Source organism: Electrophorus electricus, chromosome 6 (assembly GCF_041902795.1).
Source record: "Electrophorus electricus isolate QZ-2024a chromosome 6, ASM4190279v1, whole genome shotgun sequence".
NCBI classification, from domain to species: domain Eukaryota; kingdom Metazoa; phylum Chordata; class Actinopteri; order Gymnotiformes; family Gymnotidae; genus Electrophorus; species Electrophorus electricus.
The window spans coordinates 32,887,617-32,908,582 of NC_137502.1; the positions used below are offsets into that span (position 1 = coordinate 32,887,617).

General features: G+C 39.2%; 1 protein-coding gene and 1 long non-coding RNA gene across 6 annotated transcripts; both read left to right on the forward strand.

The window, feature by feature from the left end:
* Window positions 1-2,227: 2,227 nt before the first annotated feature.
* LOC113587825 (uncharacterized) lies at window positions 2,228-12,151 on the forward strand. Of its 5 annotated transcripts, XM_081716801.1 has the most exons (13): window positions 2,228-2,541; window positions 3,165-3,201; window positions 4,775-4,984; window positions 6,311-6,409; window positions 8,361-8,494; window positions 8,630-8,683; window positions 8,852-8,911; window positions 9,190-9,232; window positions 9,688-9,843; window positions 10,307-10,578; window positions 10,879-10,941; window positions 11,331-11,458; window positions 11,557-12,151. In XM_081716801.1, the coding sequence occupies exons 3-13, from the start codon at window positions 4,801-4,803 to the stop codon at window positions 11,606-11,608; spliced, it is 1,245 nt and encodes a 414-aa protein (XP_081572927.1). In that variant the 5' UTR covers window positions 2,228-2,541; window positions 3,165-3,201; window positions 4,775-4,800; the 3' UTR covers window positions 11,609-12,151. The 5 variants fall into 5 exon arrangements, with proteins under 5 accessions (XP_081572927.1, XP_081572929.1, XP_026882511.2 ...); XM_081716803.1 differs by having other exon boundaries at window positions 2,229-3,201; window positions 10,310-10,578; XM_027026710.3 differs by having other exon boundaries at window positions 2,234-3,201; window positions 10,445-10,578.
* A 2,146-nt stretch (window positions 12,152-14,297) lies between these two features.
* On the forward strand, window positions 14,298-18,170 carry LOC145658570 (uncharacterized). Its single transcript, XR_014124176.1, has 4 exons — window positions 14,298-14,392; window positions 14,609-14,778; window positions 15,037-15,237; window positions 16,481-18,170. It is a non-coding gene; the product is annotated as an uncharacterized LOC145658570 (long non-coding RNA).
* Window positions 18,171-20,966: the final 2,796 nt, after the last annotated feature.

The window sequence follows — 20,966 nt, forward strand, 5'->3', positions numbered from 1 at the left end:
GGACTTTGGTTACAAGAATATTTTACTCAGAGATTTGATAGGCCCTGATAGGAATATTTTGTCTAAAGTTTATTTATTTATTTATTTAGAAATCTAAAAGTTGTTTAGTGTCATGTATAAGTTTTCTAACCCTTGTGAAAGGTTTGCCTTTATGTAAATATGTTATACAAACAATGGTTTATTGTAAACTTGCTGCATACAAATGGAGTTGATGGGCTAAGATACCAAACGCTTTATTGTGAGTTGTTCTTTTCAAACAATCATAATACGTTGGAAAGGAAAATGAAAAAGCAGAATTAAGACAGCCTGAGATACCTCTAGCCTCACCAGTTCAAATAAGTAACACAAATAAACTTGACTTTAACTTAAATAGCAGTAGATCGCGTTTAAACGCCACAAAACGGGCGGGTTAAGTGACACGGCAATAAATGAACAAACCGAAATTCGCTGACGCTACAAAATACACAAACACAACTTAGCATGTTTCTTATAGCATCCGTTTCTTATAGCATTTCGCTCGAAGCTCTGCAATTTCTCCTGCTGGTTTGGTTACCCTTTTCTTAATGTGACATTAAGTGAATGCGAGCGGCATAAAAAAAAAATATTAAAGCAACTTGTCAGTTGACCTCTCAGTAAAGAAAGTGTGTTCACAAAACACGCAAATGGGAGACAACCTTGAGCTTGAATGTCCTCAAATTAACAAAGCAAAGGTTTTACGGTGACAGAGGAATGAAAACGAGGCTACTAATTTCCCCGCGCTCATGCGGTACCACATCTGCTCTCATTCTTAAAGGTGCAGTCACAAAATTATGTAACTACACTGAGTTATGTAACTGAATTATGTAACTACACTAACTAATTATGTAACTACACTAACTACACTGAGATTATTTACACAATTAACACTAAAAGAACAGAATTTGACTTGTTCTTCCTCTTTTCTCTCCCCTCCAATCCTCTTTATTAAGTTTTGTCTTTCCATTCCCTTATGAGATGTTTTGAATTTCAGGTTAAACAGCTATTTTTAACTTTTGGACAGTCCTTTAAAACTGCTTTCTATTATCCCCGTACCCCAAAGTCTACAGCATCAGTAGGCAAAAGATGATCACCAGACAGGATAAATTCATTTCAGACCATCTTTTGAATGTCTGCAGCAACCTTATATATAAGATTTTGACACAACTGGCTGAAAGAATTTGAGGTAGATCAGATTAATTTTGTCACTCTACATTTGGTAAAACAACTTGGCAGCAAAGATTTTCTCACTGTTGTTAATTGGAAATGCAACTTCACCTCCTCATACTGTGAAAGCATATGCTTGACACACTCACTGATGGCAAGCCATATAGTGTCCACCAGTTGCAGTATTTTCAGAGGATTTTCCCCTATCTATATAATCTTGTACAATTCTGCATATTTCTGTATCTTCTGGTGGCATTTGAAAACCAGCTGTCTGGGAAACCACATTCTCCATATTTCAAGGCAAAACATTCCCAGCCTTTAATGTACACAGCTGAAGGGAATGGCATACACACTTGATGTAGACAATATGGGGATTACATTCCTCAAATTTCTATCTTATCCACATAGATATCATTGCAAGACCAATTCAATTCAGTACGAATAGTTTGTTGTCTTCCAGGAACTTTAACAAAACATTTGCTATGGTCCCTGAATCACCAGCCACAATATGTGTAATTCCTGCTAAAGTGCTAAATGATTTGATTTGTTTCCTGCTGTAGTATCTGACGACTACACAAAGTTTTCTGGTTGTGACATCTATGCTCTCCTCCTGAACTATAGAGTATGGTCCACTCCCTATATATTCCAGAAGATCTTTATGTGCTACAGGCCCATTTGCGCTGTGCATTTTGTTCTGTGTAACATTCTTTGGAATCCATTTCTTTGAAATTTCTTCCACTACACATCCTAAATGATCAACAGTTGAACAGCCAGCTTCACTGGGATACTCATTCTAGTAAATGAACTGCTTGTGTCAATGTTCTAGCGTTTGAGAAAGGAGCTGCATTCCTTTTTTTGTGGGAGTTTGTTCAAAATTACATTATATTTTCTTTTTTTTTTAAATGATCAGAATTCATCTTGTTTACTATCGACTTGCACACGTTGGCTTGCCTTCCAAATTAAGTATGTGGACATCTCTCATGACAATATCCAACCCACTTCTCCTCTCCTTTCTTTTCTCAGCTGTAAAGTTTGGGAGGTAGAGAGCGAACACACTTGTGACGTGACAACGCCTCGGACGTGAGAAGAGCATCAAACAAGGGAAGCAATAATGACAGGATAGAATGAGAGAATAATAAGTTTAATAACAAACAGACTAACCAGGGAAACAATACAGAATAGAACGAAGAAGAATAACAGGCTAACAGGGTGAGAGCGAGAACTAGGCAACAAAAAAAAAAAACACTAAGGAAATACTAACAGAGAACAACGATGAGGTGTAAAACTGGGACAAGCGGGGGATACAGTGAATCGGGCTACTTAAGATAGAAAAACAACAACAACCAAGACAAAACACAGGTAACAGAACTAAAGGGAAACCAGACAGCCCCCGAGTTTACAAACATGGCAAGAGAAACCTAAACAGAGACGAAGCGACGGGGAGAACACCTAACGAGGACTGGGAACAGAATAAGACAGGCGAATACGAACAGGGAAAGCGAAGTACACGAAAACACAGGGAAAGTACCACAGACGAGAGGTCGCCTGACGAAGATAGAGAACAGGACAACACTAGCAAATACGAACCGGGAAAGCAACGTAGACAGAGAGGGTAACAACCTGGCGCGCAGAGAGAAAGTTGATCGAGAGGACTATACCATACAATGACCAGCGAACATGAGACAAAGGAACAAGGTTTAAATAGAAACACTAACGAAGAAACAACAAGGAACCGGTGGACCTAAAGGGGGGGAGACAGGAAAGCATAGAAACAGACAATAGTGGGAAAACAAGGGGGAAAAGCAAGATAGGCAGGGGAATGGGGTACGCTCCGGTCTGCGAGCGTGAAAGTATGCCTACTGAATATTTACTGTCTGTTCTTAGGTCGTCAGCTATTTAACAAACGCATCGGTACACATGAAAGCGTTTTCTGAACCCTGTGACCTTTGATTTTTTTTCCCGCTACTGCATCTTCAAACAAGCCCAACTTGGCGGGAAAACTGCAAACACGACAACACTGTAAGTACGTGTGCTTGTGTATATGTATTTATGGAGCGTGGTCGAGAGAAACAGAAACTTATTACTGGCGAAAACTGGCTATGTCTGCTAAAGTTAAAATGTCCATGTTCTTGGATAATCTGATGTCAACCTTTGAGCTTGTTTTTTCTCCATCGTGTAAGAAGAGTTTAAGAAGCAAAGCTGCTTTCAGTTTCGTTTCTGAATAAGCACTGTGACAGAGCTGTTGAATGTAAAGTATTTTCGGTATTCTGTCTAACACTTATTTCTTAACAACAGTATTTTTTAAAAAACATTTTTTGCTTTTGTTTTTAGTCTTACTTTGAGAAACGTGTGGTACCTTTTACGTTTTAGGGTTAGGGTTTGTTTGATGTGCGTCGAGTTTAAAATCAGTTTTCCTGCTCTGCAACGATTAAGAAAAAAAGAGATTTGCCCTTTGTAGGAGGACATACTCCCGTGTGGAGGGCTTATCTGTGTTCTTTATAAAGTGCAGCTGGTTTCATCCTCGTTGAGTCTCTGTGTACAATTGCTGTGAACAATCCCAACTCTCCGTCCGACCGAGCCATAAAAGTACTGTCATTACTGAATTCGTTTACAGAAGTCGCCGGCTGTCTACTGACTTGCAGATACTGATTTATAGTGCATGTTGTGTGTATATACCAGTCAAACGTTTAGACACACCTACTCATATTTATTTTAATATTTTCTACATCTTAGAAAAACAGTGAAGGTATCAAAATAATAATATAATTTGTCTTTGAAACAAATGTATGCCTAAACCATTAGATTAAAAATGTTTTTAATACTATGAAATGCACGCATTCAGTCAGTTCATTCCAAGCTTTTGACTGGTACTGCATATATATATATATATATATATATATATATATATATATATAGAAGGAGTTTGCTTATCACAGGAGCACTACCACCTCAACGCAAAACATGTTGGGGCTAGCGCGCAGGTCAGTAATGTTAACTTAGCTGCTAAATGTGATAGTATTCCTAGTACGAGCAAATAATGTCGCCAGTCAACACTCGACCACATGTCGGGGTTCACATTCAGAAACAAAATGTCAAAGTCTACGTCAGACAAATTGACCAATTCATTGGCGAGATGGATTGCTGTGGACTGTAGACCGCTCTCTGTGGTCGAAGATAAAAGGGTTACAAGAGACGCTGCAAATTGCGTCAGCTGATGCAAGTTACGAACTGCCGTCCAGAAAGACAATGTCGAAAAAGATCCAGCAGCTGTATGATGAGGAAAGGGAAGTAAAACAGGTTATTGTGAAGATTAATTAATTCGATTAATTAATTACAAAGCTTCTAATTAATTAGATACATTTTTTTAATCGAGTCCCACCCCTAATATATATATATATATATATATATATATATATATATATATATATATATATATATATATATATATATATATATATATATATATATATATATATATATGTGTGTGTGTGTGTGTGTGTGTGTGTGTGTGTGTGTGTGTGTGGAGAAGCTGAGACATAGAAAAGCATGGGATTTTATATGTATTGATTATTAATTATTCATTATTAATAAGGTGTACCTTTATGAGGACTACTAAGGATGGATGATGAGTCAAACATAGGAACAAGTACAGAGTCTGAGAGTGAGACAGATGCAGACTCTGACTGGGAGGACAAAAGGAAGATGAGACAAACCAGGAGGAAAAGGAGGAATAGAAACAGCCAGCGACCGTCCTCTCGCCACACTTCTAGCAAGAAGACATTCACCAACAGACATGCAGACAGTAAGTCAGCGTTCTCCAACCTCTGAGGACAAATGTTAGTTTAAGGGCCAAATGTACAAGACAGCCAAAGCCTAAGTCTAAGTCTAAAGGTTAAAAAGAATCATATTTCTTAAAAGAGTGTTGGCATGTTACATTTCAGATTTTGTTTTTTGTTTGTTTGTTTGTTTTTTGTCTGTTAGGTTAAAACAAAAACACATTTGGTTGTAAACCAACCTTGAGGTCAATAGTAGTTGGTAGATTGGCCACCTGTCCACTGGTATAATTTGAACATTAATTTAAAAATAATATAATAAGTACAATATAAACAGATGACAATCAATAAAGTAAGCTAAGTGTGCTTTGAATCATCACACTGGGTGTAGGAGGATTTTACACTTGCTGTCTGTTCAGATGTTGCCACATCTTGCTGGGCTGGATACCTGAGAAATGTATGCATGTAATGGCTGTTACATTAACAGTTTAAAACAATGGGTTCTTGCTGCACTGGATGAAATTCATGTGCTTCATCTACCTGTTCTGTTTATAAATGACCACAGATGTAGCTAATCGCTAATAAGCTTTGGCTACAACAACATATTTACTGCTTTTTTATGTCTCAGGCTTTCTTGTTCTATGAAGGAAGTGAGTCAGAAGCTGCCTGATATATTTTTGCTCTCTCTCTCTCTCTCTCTCTCTCTCTCTCTCTCTCTCTCTCTCTCTCTCTCTCTCTCTTTGTCTTTCCAGTCCTTTCATTTCAGAACACCTGACTATGGTTTCATTTGAACCAGGTCTGAATTATTACCTATTCTGTAGTAATAACACAGAACTAACATGATAGATCTGCATGCAGGATGATTGCTTTAGTGGTGGGGTTTAAAGAAATCAACATGCAGATAAACAGAACTTATCATGGAAGATGCAGTCTGGTATTATTTATGTCTGCAATAGCAGAGCGTATAAAAATTAGAAACCAAAATCAGTGAGGCTACTGGAGGGCCCCCTCCAAGGACAGCACCAGGTGGTCAAGTTCAAGTTCGGTTTATTTGTCACATACATAGTCATACACAGTATAACTCGCAGTGAAATGGTTTGAGAGTGCTCTGTCCAAACTGAGGGAAAAACAGGGGTACATAAGGATATATATATATATATATATATATATATATATATATATAGAGAGAGAGAGAGACACACACACACACGCAAAAATATATATATAACAATGTATGTACAATATATGTATAATATGTATATAATATGGTCAGGCCCATATATATACAGTATATGTGTACATTTTGTTCTTGCATTATATGTACATTTTGTATTTTGCATGTTTATTTGCATCAGTCAGCAACCCACTGGGAGAGAAGATCAGGAGTGCAGCTCAGTTTCCAGTCACGTGTGGACATAAAGAAGGCACGCTGCACAAGAACAAGTACAGCAACAGTACGTCTCATGATGTCATAGCAGACAGATCATTCAACTCTGAACTATTCCAGTTGTTGGAGTACAGTCAAATCCTTAACATCTAAACTATTCCTGTTGTTGGAGTACAGTCAAATCCTTAACATCTAAACTATTCCTGTTGTTAGAGTACAGTCAAATCCTTAACATCTAAACTATTCCTGTTGTTGGAGTACAGTCAAATCCTTAACATCTAAACTATTCCTGTTGTTGGAGTACAGTCAAATCCTTAACATCTAATCTATTCCAGTTGTTGGAGTACAGTCAAATCCTTAACATCTAAATTATTCCTGTTGTTGGAGTACAGTCAATTCCTTAACATCTAAACTATTCCTGTTGTTAGAGTACAGTCAAATCCTTAACATCTAAACTATTCCTGTTGTTGGAGTACAGTCAAATCCTTAACATCTAAACTATTCCTGTTGTTGGAGTACAGTCAAATCCTTAACATCTAATCTATTCCAGTTGTTGGAGTACAGTCAAATCCTTAACATCTAAATTATTCCTGTTGTTGGAGTACAGTCAATTCCTTAACATCTAAACTATTCCTGTTGTTGGAGTACAGTCAAATCCTTAACATCTAAACTATTCCTGTTGTTGGAGTACAGTCAAATCCTTAACATCTAAACTATTCCTGTTGTTGGAGTACAGTCAAATCCTTAACATCTAATCTATTCCAGTTGTTGGAGTACAGTCAAATCCTTAACATCTAAACTATTCCTGTTGTTGGAGTACAGTCAAATCCTTAACATCTTAACTATTCCTGTTGTTGGAGTACAGTCAAATCCTTAACATCTAATCTATTCCAGTTGTTGGAGTACAGTCAAATCCTTAACATCTAAATTATTCCTGTTGTTGGAGTACAGTCAATTCCTTAACATCTAAACTATTCCTGTTGTTGGAGTACAGTCAAATCCTTAACATCTAAACTATTCCTGTTGTTGGAGTACAGTCAAATCCTTAACATCTAAACTATTCCTGTTGTTGGAGTACAGTCAAATCCTTAACATCTAATCTATTCCAGTTGTTGGAGTACAGTCAAATCCTTAACATCTAAACTATTCCTGTTGTTGGAGTACAGTCAAATCCTTAACATCTTAACTATTCCTGTTGTTGGAGTACAGTCAAATCCTTAACATCTTAACTATTCCAGTTGTTAGAGTACAGTCAAATCCTTAACATCTTAACTATTCCTGTTGTTGGAGTACAGTCAAATCCTTAACATCTAAACTATTCCAGTTGTTGGAGTACAGTCAAATCCTTAACATCTAAACTATTCCTGTTGTTGGAGTACAGTCAAATCCTTAACATCTTAACTATTCCAGTTGTTGGAGTACAGTCAATTCCTTAACATCTAAACTATTCCAGTTGTTGGAGTACAGTCAATTCCTTAACATCTAAACTATTCCAGTTGTTGGAGTACAGTCAATTCCTTAACATCTAAACTATTCCAGTTGTTGGAGTACAGTCAAATCATTGAATTCTAAACTAGCTGGCAATCAAAAACAAGACTCAAGCAATAAAACAAGACTCAAGCAAAACTGATTCTCCTTTTAGACAAATGAAGCAGAATAGATATTATCACATATAAAGCAATATTACTGGATGGACAAAAATATTACTAGAAAAAAAATTACATTTATATGTGTGTGTGTGTGTGTGTGTGTGTGTGTGGTGAGAGAGAGAGAGAGAGAGAGAGAGAGAGAGAGAGAGAGAGAGAGATTACGTGAACTTTTGAGATTTGTGAGTCAAATGAATTAGTTTACAGTGACAAACTTTTACTCCATATATTGAGAGAATGCAGAGAAAAGGCAAAACATCTATATAATGTCATTTATTGTATTATTGTATATACTGCATATAAAATGCAGTGTAATTTATTCTACCTATATACTGGTATATATGGATGTAATTTTACTGCCTTCCCTGGCAGGTCATCCATGCATCTACTCTGAAGGACAATGGTTTACTCCCACACAGTTTGAACAGTTTGGGGGGAAAGAGAGAAACAAAAAGTGGAAGACAAGCATCGTTCACCATAATGTTCCATTGCAAACTTTCATACAGGTAAACTGCCGTCACAATTAAGAACTCAACAGGAATCCATATCTACAGTTAAAGAGAACAGAAAAACTGTCACAGTATCATCTCATACCAGTTGAAGTATAATTTTTACATTTTTACTTTTGACATTGTTTGCAGGAGGGTTTTCTTTCATGTCCATCATTTAGACAAAGGAAGACAGAGGATGTGGAGGTACTAGGTCCTGTTGTATTCTTAGTGATTTCCATTACTGACAACCATATATTTATAGTGCACTCTATTATTTGAGTTCTTACTTATTGTAGGCATCTTACTGTGTATCTTTCTTCATGGCATGTTTTATTCTCACAGTACTTTCTTTTTCAACTATTCTGCACACAGCGTGCTGTCTCAAGGTCCTTGCCTGATGTCACCAGAGACATGCAGAGACTAAAGAGACAGGTATGACTAGTGATCATTATTCCACAACATTCAATCACACGGTTGAGGTGTGTTGGGAGCAGGAGCAGAGTCCTAAAATGCTGGCTTGGCATACCTCAGAATCTAGATGGACACCAGTGGGGAGACTGGACCAGTGGAGTGCAGTTTAATCCCAATCTAAATCTTAATCTTAATCTGTGTCTATGAATATGCCACTATGCTGTTGTCACTGGTCTTCATGTTTTTATTTTGGGTTTCAGGCATAAAGTCTGAATGTTTGTATGTCTTCTGACTAACAGGGAAGGACAGCATGTTCCAGTGGAAATACCAGTCACAGGAAAGGTGAGTCTTTATCATTTACTTTAAAATGACTCAGTAACATGGTTTGCACAACTGCTATTTTGAATACTCTTTGTGTGTGTGCATGTGTATGTGCGTTTGTGTGAGATGTTTTTATTGTTAAAAGATCATCCAAAAAGCATTTATTAACATATACCCAGTTCACCCTGCTTTATAGATGCTAAAAATGGTAAATTAGGTATTTATTAGTTTATATTTTACAAATACCCACATGCACAGTGATCGTGCTTATAAAGAGACACTGTCTCCTACCATTAGCAGTAGAAATGGTAAACTGTGGACAAGTTACACAAATTACTTGATTTTAGCACACAGTGCCTTAATTTAAAGAAGACGTTGGTATTAAATCTGATTTGAAATCTAAAGAGCAAAGAGATATCATACAGTGTGTTTAGTATGTTGTTTAATCACACAGAGCTGTCTTATTTTGCTTGTAGACACCATCTCAGAGCCCATCTCAGACTATGGGACTAGTATCAGCGAAGATGATGAGGAAGATGATGATGACGTCATGGCATTGTTCCGTGGTGATTCTATTCCTGTTAAATGTTTCTCAGAGACAGGAACTCTACACAAAAAGCGCTTTGCTACAGGTTTGTGTGTGTGTGTGTGTGTGTGTGTGTGTGTGTATGTGTGTGTGTGTGTGTGTGTGTGTGTGTGTGTGAGTGAGTGTGTGAAACTTACATAATGTTAAACACATGACTATACACCCATCATTCACCCATCATTTATTTGGTAATCTTGCCTTATGTGGTAATCTTTTAGCGCTGAGTTAGGATTCTTTAGACCCAAGTTCAGCTTCTTTTCTTAAATATTTTGTAGGAATCCTGGAGTTCTTTTGTAATACATAACACATAATGCATTGTGTTCCATATAAACACTGCATAGTCCAGTCTATGCCACATAAACACTCCATGAGTCTATTCTGTATAAGTAACAAATAGTGCAATTTATACCACATAGTGCACAGTTCAGTCTGTTCTACATAAATACTGCATAATGTGGTGTTTGTTATGCTTCAGTATACTTGTATTCCAATAGCATATTATGTTGCAGCAGATCTTTTTTGGAGGAAGGAACCCAAACTGTGTGGTGCTGTAGTTCACCAGCAGTGCACCCGCCCATCCCTGTTCTGGAACCAATCACCTACTGTGATTTTAAAAAACAACCTAACCATGAGTGTCTCTGCCTCAGGGAGATGTGGAAAATGCATTAGAACAGAGTTGTGCTGGCTCACCCCCGAGGGGTTTGTTAAGTCCGCCTTACCCAATGGGATCTGGAGAAGAGACATCACTAGCAACAGAACATCTCTTGGAACTCTCATAATGGTAAAGAACAGTCTGGATCTCATTCATCATATTTCTAGTGGTGATGCCAGATTTTACAGCTTAACAGGAAGCTAAATACACTCTAAATTCAGCCCAACTCTGAAGCACTCCAAATTCAACCGATTTGAACGTTTATGAACCTTCTCTCTCTCAGTAAAATAAAAAAACATGCTTTAAAGTATTCTGAAAAAACCAAGCCTAAGAAAAATAATGTTTTGAAGTCTTCTGGCCACATCTGTGCAATTATGTTATTTACTATACTGAAATATCAAAGTATAAATGTTTTGACACTCTTTTCAGAGGAAAATATTAGAGCTTCATGCCGTCAACTGCAAATGCCAGGTCTGCAGAGGAGAAAATATGGTATGTCCCACCCTCCCTGGTTTCCATGGTAACCTCACTCAGTATGTCATGACCTCTAGTCTGTATGGATTCAGGTTATGTGCCAGAGCAAGATCACATATCACTCCCTCATTACAGCAGCGCCCTCAGCCACACAGACCCCTGTGTCCCCTGGCCCCTGGCTTGGTTGTCAGAATAAAGTACTGAATTTATTCAGATTTAGACCAGAATGTGTAGATGTGAGCTGTCAGGTTTTCAATGTTATTTTTAACATAGTGATCTTTATTGTTCAATATAGCTATATTTAACTGCTGACAGTCAGTACTATCAAATTCACTGTGATGATTGCATGTTTTCTGCCACATATAAAGAAACCCCATTTTTTCTTTTGTGTGTGTGTGTGTGTTCAGCTGGATCAAGTTAATGATGATGAATGCTTCATTTGTAACACTCACGGAAATCTGGTGTGTTGTGATAAGTGCCCTCGAGCTTTTCATCATCACTGCCACACACCAGCTCTACAGGACGACACACTGGGGTGAGCGAGAGAGAGAGAGAGATACAAGAATGGAAATGGAGAGAAAACAAATAAGTCAATATTCTGGCTATTGATTCATGTGTGTGTGTGTTTTATAGTGAGCAGTGGATCTGTTCATTCTGCACCATCAGAGCAAATGAACCATCATGATATTTTAACATGGCACCTCACCGCATGAACGGTTTTCAACCAATTTTTCTTCCTTTTTTATTTTTTCAATTCCAAAAATGTGATAAATATAAATTATATATAATTTGTCATTAAAGCAAAAGGTGTATTAAAATTGATTGCCTGAAGTATCACTAAAGTATCACTTTTTTATTGCTAGGGCATAAACAAACTAGTGAAAATGAATGTATTGTTTGTGTAGCCTTCTGTTTCCATCCCATATGCTTGCACTGCCAGTGGAGAGTGACGACGGCACCTGTCTCCTCTGAGGTGCGTGGAGTCTGTCACCACACCTCTATAAGGCTGAGCAGCACTGCGGAGGAGACGGGGGACTTCTGTCCACATGACCCACCTGGCAGAGGCTCAGTTACTTTTCTCAACTTCATATCTGTTGTTTGCCATTAGCAGTACAGTGACTTTACGCTTTACAAATGGTCTTCCTTTGCACAACTGTATTCCTTTACCTTTAATTAGTTATTAAATCTACTTTATAAGGAACTCTTTAAATAAAATGTAACATTTATACCTGAATGTAAAGATGTGGTTTGCTTCACATAATCTCAGTAAAATTAAGGAAGTTCATATCTTCACAATGACTATCCACATTCTGCTATTGCGTCACGGAACGCGCGCCTCCCCCGAGTCACGTGGTTTGACCCGCTATGTGCAGTATCCACACCTGCACCTCGTTCGTCTAAATGTATATAAACCCCTGTCAAAGTGTGTAGAGTGTTAATGTTCTTTTCGTCATTGTTAAAACATATGCGTGTTCATCGTGTTTGTTTAATATCCATCGTTACATGTTCATCGTTTGTAATACGTGTGCGTGCCGCTGTCGTTGATGTTAATAAATGTACGTCCCAGTCGCTGGAGTCACAGCCCCTAATGCTCCCATTACCATGGGAACCACTGTTACCTTCACCTTCCACATCTTTCCCAGCTCTTCTCTGGGTATTTCTCGAGCATTTTGTGTTGCTTGTCCCTGATGTTGCTATAACATGGGATTGCTACATCTATCACTATGGCCTCCTTCTGCTGATTTTCCATCACTACTATGTCAGGTTGGTAAGCCATTACCATTTTATCAGTCTGTATTTGGAACTCCCACAGGATCTTGGCTCAGTCGCTTTCCACCACTTTTAGGGCTGTATCCCACTTTGACCTTGGACTGTCCAGCCTATACTCAGTATAGATGTTTCTGTATACTATGCCAGCCATTTGGATATGAAATTCCATGTATGCTCTGCCAGCCAAAAATGTTACATTAGCATTACAACATTACATTAGCAAAGCAGTGCAGAGTGAAACATAGAGAAAAAAAAAAGTGCTCAATATTTGGTCCAGTCAGCATTTAAGGCAGAAGCTTCTGAAATTTGATTTCTGAATGATAGTGGCACTTTCTGTCCGGGTAGATACCAAGGTAATTATGACATTGTTGCTCTGTGGCACATGACGACAAAATATAAAGTACCTTACAACTGAAACCAGTACAAAGAAAAGCTGTAGGGGAAGACAGCCACTCTCACAAGTGCTGTCTCATTAACCTTAGAACGCTAATTAATACTATTAATATTAATAATAAAAATAAATAATTATTAAAACATACATGTGTGTCATAAACACAGATCTAGACAATCCTTTCTTGATCTAATTATCCACAACCAATGTACACATTATAAATACAGATTTCTCCATACAATCTAATGTAAATGACGGTGGTTGCATGAGGTGTCAGCGTTTGGAAGATTAAAGTTACTACCTTCAGCATAGAGCCTCTCTGCCAGCCTCTCTGTAGGCATAGTGGTTTAGAGCGTGCCAGACAGCTGCCTATGGGACGAAGGCAGTGTGTGTGTGTGTGTGTGTGTGTGTGTGTGTGTGTGAGAGTGTTTTCAGCGACCGAAAAAATCCGGATATATCCGATTGTAACGCGTGGTGGCCCGCGTGGAGTAGGTCGCACAGACTACCTCTACAAGGACGAAGATGTAATTGAAACATATACACAACGGCACTCACACGTATTATAAACAAGGAACATGAAACGGTTAACAATAAACAGACACGAAAACAGGAATACTTGTAGTAACGACGAGGATAACATTTAACATCAATACGCTACATTAACAATGACCAACGATACTGCACACACTAACAAGGGGTTAAATACACAAGACGAGGTACAGGTATGCGCAGGCGTGGCCACAAACGTAGCCTCCCAAGTCAGGTGGCAGGCCAAACCCTGTGACTCGTGGGAGGTGAGCGTTCCGTAACACCGATTTAAAAACGTTATTGATGTAAGTACTGTACAATTTGTGTTTTAGCCACCAGATGGAACCACACCAATGGCTTAAAAGTATATATTTTAAAGTCAGAATTAGAGTATCTCACAAATTATAGCGATCTGAAAATTTCGTTTCCCCTATATCAGGTTGTAATTCCGTTGTGTTCTGACGACCAGGTGCTTCTGCCATCCTTATTTAGAAACAAAAACATAGTTCGTGATTTATTTTGAACAGCAGTTTGATTCTTATTGACTGTACACGCGATTTAAAGTTATGCTACTGCACATAATTTGAGGTTTTATAACTGCTGTTTAATTGTACTGTCGTTTTACTGAACAGACGACTGACTGTGGGACAACGCTTTTAGAATGAAGAGTCAATTCGGTTTTTATACTGCAAAAAGACGGAAATGTGTTGCATAGTACAACCGAACACATTTCTCAACCAACTGCGAGACCATGATTTAGTCCCAGAAAAACTATATAAGGTAAGAATTGCTTATCAGTCACCTTGATTCTGTTAAATAACATAGCTAACCAGTCTTCTTTTGTACCTCTCTCTCTCTCTCTCTCTCTGTCTCTCTCTCTCTCTCATTCTCTCTCTCTCTCTCTCTCTCTCTCTCTCTCTCTCTCTCTCTCTCTCTCTCTCTCTCTCTCTCTCTCTCTCTCTCTCTCCCAAACACTGAGTTGTGTTATCCTTGCAGAAGGTCATATGGATAAGGTTTAAGGAGAAGAAAAAGGATGGTGTGTATGAGGTTTTGGACAGGCTGGAGAAGGAGAGAAGCGACAAGGTGAAGGTGTTTTGGAGATGTGTATTCCACAACCACATCCTGCAGAAATACCCAGTGTGGACTCAGAAAAAGCCTGATGGACGGTACGTACTCCTCAGACACTTATACAGCTTCTCAGGCTGTGCAACTGCTCATTCTATAATGTTCTCTACTTGTAGACCTACTACTGAAATTCTTGTTTTTACTTATTCAGCATTTACAGTATACATGTGTATGACTGAATGTTAATTTGTTCTGCTGTGATATTTTTATGTGTGTAACGGTTCCACCCACTGTTCTGTTTTGTTTTTCCTGTAATTGTTTTGACTTGAAGCACTTTTTCATGGTGATTTTTCATTCAGGGTCTTACAAATCCTGTGTGAAACGCCCTGATTCAGAGGAGTTGACTGACTCACCTCAGAGTGAAGAAAACATAGCAAAGAGGCAGAGACAAAGAAACAAGAGAAAGAAAAGTGTTGATGAGGCTGAGGAGGATGAGCAGCCCGGCCCATCCTCTTCTTCCTCCCCCAACCAACAGAAAAGCCCCAAGAAGCTCAAATTCTGTAAGTCTGTGGTCTAGTGCCCTTTATGTCCAGCATTTGAGAATAACTGCAGCAATCCCCTTGTGAAATGATTAGATTTAGTAGGATACACTAGACCCAAACTGGTCTTAGATCAGATCTGGCTCTCTGTTGGATAAGGGATCACAGAACATCCCTTGTCGCGCCTGCAGACCGGAGTTTTCCCCGTTTCCCTGGCAACCTAGTCACTTCCATGTTTCCCAGTTTTCATTTGTTTCCATGGTTCCCTTTTCCCCCCCCTTTATCTCCAGCTGTTCCTAGTTTGACCCTAATTGTGGTCCTATGTAAACCTTGTTCCTGGGTCTCTTGTTTGTTGGTCATTGTTTTGCTATTTCTTGCTTGAGCGCTCTAGTTTATATGTAGTTTCTCCTCATGTTCCAGGTCTAGTTACCCTCTCTGTCTGCTACTTTGCCTGTTCATGTTCATTAGTTTTCTTTTGTTCACTAGTCTGTCGTACTGTCTCTCTGTGTTTTTATCTACGCTGCTTTCCCCGTTAGTATTCACTTGTCTGATTCCGCTCTCTTTCCTCGTCTGGTATTTTCCCATCAATTTGTTTTGTTTGTTTCCCCTTTTTATATACGCAAGTATTATCTGGTTTTCTTTGAGTTATGATTACTTGTGGGTTTTTTGTCATTGTTGTTGTTGTTGTTGTTGTTGTTTGTCTACCATACGTAGTCCTGTTCAGTGTTCTCCCTGCATGTCCTAGTTTTATACCTCTTCATTGTTCTCTGTTATAGTTTTCTTTTGTTTAATTCCCTTGTTCCCTAGTTCTCGCCCTCACCCTGTAAGCCTGTTAATTTCATGTTAGCCTGTTTGTTCTTTGTTCTATTCTGTATTGTTAGTTTGTGTCTGTTAAACACATTATTTAGTTATTCTATTCCATCCATCCTTTCTATTATGGTTTCCCTATTTAGTTCAGTTCCATCTCATGTCCAAGGGGCTGGCAATTTGCAAGTGTGTTCGCTCTCCACCTCCCACACGTTACATCCCTAATGATATAATTGCTACTATGAACAGTGAATGAATGTATATTATATATCCTTATATCCTAGTTTACATATGTAATGCACAGCTTTTTGAAAGCCTTAACTTTGGTATGATATTTGATTGATATGTATTTGTTATTAATGTATTGTATTTGATAAGTAGTTTTGTTTCTTTAAAATTGCTGGAATTTATTCTAATTACATCACACACACACATACATTCTCTCTTTCTCACTCAGCTTCTCCAGTTAAGAGCGGAGAGAAGGTGAATATTTGGACATTTGCTCTTTTTAAAACTCAACTACCTGTTACCTGTGGAGATAAAGAGCCACTCTCTATCGAGACAAGCTGGCTAAAGGTACTCTCTCATTGGTCCCATGTTATGGTTCAGTAAAAGGATAGATTCTGCGTGATAGGCTGTTACATCACACAGAAAAAATAAACGTAACAACATTCAGTCAGTTTTGTCTTGCACCTCAAAGTAAATGCCTATTTCCTACCGCCAAGCATTGCTTGAGCTACTAGCTTCGAAAAACTAGAGGAAATTGGGTATAACCTGCGAGTGGTTTGAAAGTGGAAGCAAATGTAAACCCACAATATCCTCCATAGCTGAGGAAATTGTTGGCAAAAACATAATCAGTTTTATGAAGTGGTTTGGATGGCATAAAAGCAATGAAATATGGATTAGTACAGGCAGTCTGCAAAATATGTCATTGGTCGGTGCAAACCAAGATGGGAAACACATAAAATCTTTTAATTTTAAATTAAAATCTTTAAATATTCCACAAATAGATGGGTCTTCAGTTTGCATTTGAAGACTGCAAGGCACTCTGCTCCGGACAGCCAGGGAAGTTTGTATCACCATCTGGGAACCAGGACAGAGAATAATCTCGATGCTTGCCTTCCATGAAACTTGAAGCATGGTGTTTAAGCCAAGCTGCGCTTGAGGTCAAAGTAGACGAGGTACAGATCGGTCTTTGACCATTCATGTGTATGGAGGGACTGGTCCATTTTTGATTTTGTAGGCAAACATCAAAATTTTAAATCAGATGGGTGCAGCCACTGGAAGCCACTGAAGGGAGCGCAGCAGCAGAGTGATATGTGTACACTTCAGAAGATTGAAGACCAGTCATGCATCTTTAAAACATTTGACTGAAGTTTGTTTGCACAGTTAAATGTTTACATTACATTCTATTTTTGCAAATAAACTAGTATAGTTTAAATAATAATAAATCTCCTGGTTTCCTTAGTCTTCACTCATTAGCATGATGCTCTTGAAACTGGCAGCATTTTCAAATTATATATTGTGATAAATATCGATATTGATCAATATGGGAAAGAAATTGTGATCATATTTTTGCCATATCACCAAGCCCTAGTGAGGCAAGTAATGTTGTCAAGTTCCCTGTAATGGTCTTGTGTAATGGTGTTGTGTTCCCTGTAATGGCGTTATGTTCCCTGTGATGGTGTTTCGTTCCTTGCAATGGTGTTGTTTGCTGTGATTATGTTGTGTTCCCTGTGATGTTGTTGCATTCCCTGTAATGGTATTAGTAATGGATACTGTGATTATATTTCATAATATGGGCATGGTTATATGTTCCTTATGTATATGATGTCTGATAATAGTGGTGTACTAACATGCTTACCTTTACTGTGATTGTCCATCTTAGTAGTCAGCTGATATGAGTTTTTCAGTGGCTAATGCAGATATGTAGAGAACAGGGAGGCCAATGTCCAATACAAAATGACCACACAGGTAATCAAATTAAACTTTGTAAAAAAAAAAAAACAAATCAAAAACTTTGGCCAGTGTCGCTTATTGGTTCAAGTTCAAGTTCAAGTTCGGTTTATTCGTCACATACATAGTCATACACAGTATAACGCGCAGTGAAATGGTGGAGAGTGCTCTGTCCAAACTGAGGAAGAGAAACAGGGGTGCATAGAGAAAAAAGATAAATTGTAGATAAATATATATATTCTATGTATGTACAAAAATATATTAACAATGTATGTACAATATATGTATATTATGATTATATACACAATGTACAATGTATATGGTTGGGTATATATGTACACAATCTACAGAATGTACAGATCCATTTTGTATAATACCATATCTACAGTTGTTGTGTAACAGGGTAATTGAGTATAAATCTAAATCTATATATACAGATGTACAGATATACAGTCATGTTACGTGGTGGTGGTGGTGGTCCCCACAGTTTATCAGTTTCCCTGATTCAGGGCCCGAATGGCCTGTGGGAAGAAGCTCCTCTTCAGCCTCTCTGTCTTGGTCTTCAGGGAGCGGAAGCGCCTCCCTGACCTCAACAGAGAGAAGAGTCTATTGTTGGGATGGATGGGGTCCTTCACAATTTTCCTGGCCTTGGTCTGGCACCGCTTGTAGTAGATGGTCTGCAGGTCAGGAAGTTCCGTGTGAGTGATGCGCTCTGCTGAATGCACTACCCTTTGGAGTGCTTGTCTGTCCTGCTTGGTGCTATTCCCAAACCAGACTGTGATGTTCCCCGTGAGGATGCTCTCGATAGTGCAGGTGTAGAAGTTCCGCAGTACTTTGGAGGGCAGTCTGAAGTCCCTTAGGCGTCTGAGGTGGTAAAGACGCTGACGAGCCTTCTTTGCCAGGGAGTTGGTATGGCGGGACCAGGACAGGTCCTGCGAGATGTGAACTCCAAGGTACCTGAAACTATCTACTCTCTCCACCGTGGTTCCACTGATCCTCACAGGTTGGTAGTGCCGCTCCTGCTTCTTGCTGCAATCCACGATCAGCTCCTTTGTCTTACTGACGTTTAGGAGGAGATTATTTTCCTGGCACCAGTTTTCCAGGTGTTTAATCTCCTCCAGGTAGGCCCTCTCGTCGTTGTCCGAGATCAGACCCACGCCAACGGTGTCGTCAGCAAACTTGACAATGATGTTAGAGCTGGAAGTGGCTGTGCAGTCGTAGGTGTACAGTGAGTAGAGCAGGGGGCTTAGGACACAACCCTGAGGAGCTTCAGTGCTGAGGGTGAGGGTGGATGAGGCGCAGTTGCCCACCCGTACTGATTGTGGTCTGTCTGTTAGGAAGTTGGAGATCCAGTCGCACAGGGATGTATGCAGTCCTAGATCTCCCAACTTAGTAGTGAGTAGGGAGGGAATGATAGTGTTAAATGCTGAACTGTAGTCGACAAATAGCATTTTAACATAATTTCCCCGCCCTTCGTCCAGGTGAGTCAGTGTAGTGTGGAGCAGATGTGCAATTGCATCGTCAGTGGAGCGGTTGTGGCGGTATGCAAACTGCAGTGGGTCCATGGAGGCTGGCAGTGAAGATGTGATGAAGTCTCTGACTAGCTTTTCAAAGCACTTCATCACGACTGATGTGAGGGCGACAGGGCGGTAGTTCAAAATTATATTGGAATTTCAACCGATAATTGGTTATTGTATTGACCCAAGAAATTAAATATTGTGCAGCTCTACTTATAAATATTCTAATGAGTGGTTTCATGGCAGGGTGAGTTAGGAGGTTTATTCTGCTGGAGTAAAAACTTTTCTTCAGTCTGTCAATGCAGGGGATGATACACTTGTAGCGCCATCTAAAGGGCAGGAGAGTGATAAGCTGCTGGCAAGGGTGTGTAGGGCTGTTGCAAATAGTGATGGCTCTGTGAAGACAGTAGGAGTTCCAGATTATTTGAAGAGGTGACAGCTGGGCTCCGATGACTCTCTGGGCACACGGTTGATGACCTGCTATCTGTCTGTGGTGCAGCTGGTGAACCATGTTGACATGCAGTACGTAAGGATGCTCTCAGTACTACAGCAGTAGAAGGTAACAAGCAGATCTTTGCTGAGACTGACTTTCTTTATTGAGCTCAGAAAATAGTACCAGTGTATTGGCAGTCTATTATACATCCTCCAACATGTGGATGCCCAGGAACTTGAAGCTTGACACTCTTTCCACCATGTCTCCATTGATGAAGAGATAAACTATGGTCTGAGCCAGACTCATGGCACCAGTGTTCCCCTACGAGTACATACAATTTTGTTTTGTCAGATGGCTATGGCATCACTGGGGATCAAATGCACAATCTCCTGACAATGGGCCAAATACTCTTCTGTTACACCACTCAGGAGCCTGACAGAGACCTGCTGAAAATGCTGGGTACCTCTGCTAGTTGAGCATCTCAGCCTTGCTGCTTTCCTGTAGTTCGCTTTGCTGATCACCCTTCTCACAAGGTGTCATGGGTCTGTAGTATAAGTGGTGGGTCTGATGCTGTGGACTGTGCTCTGGTTGGATTAAATTTACATTTATTGGACCTTAATCTTTCTCTCAGGCTAAAGGCATGAATCTGGATGTAATGTCCCAAACTATCCTGGTACTGACACAGCAGTGTGTGCCCTGTAGGGTTAGGGTTAGGGTTAGGGTTAGCCTTCTTTCACAGGGCCGCTGGTTCACTCCGTCTGACTTTGAGCATTTTGCAGGAAAGGGCAGCCATAAGAACTGGAAACTCAGCATCCGTTGCCAGAACACTCCACTGCAGAACCTGATTAAGGTAAATTCATTGGCTAGCATTAACCGCAGACAATAAAATGGATGGAACACACAACCTTGTCAAAATCTGCAGATTTAATCCTCCATAAAATTTTAATACACACGTTTCATGTGTACTTTTCTGTCTTTGATGTTTTTATTTAATTGCACACATCTTTGACATAGTTGCATATTATTCTTTTGATTGT

Coding starts and splice junctions, on each gene's coding strand:
- LOC113587825 (XM_081716801.1), top strand. CDS start 4,801: ATGGATGATGAGTCAAACATAGGAACAAGTACAGAGTCTGAGAGTGAG. Junction 9,233..9,687: donor AAATACCAGTCACAGGAAAG/GTGAGTCTTTAT, acceptor TTTTGCTTGTAG/ACACCATCTCAGAGCCCATC. Junction 10,579..10,878: donor CTCTTGGAACTCTCATAATG/GTAAAGAACAGT, acceptor CACTCTTTTCAG/AGGAAAATATTAGAGCTTCA.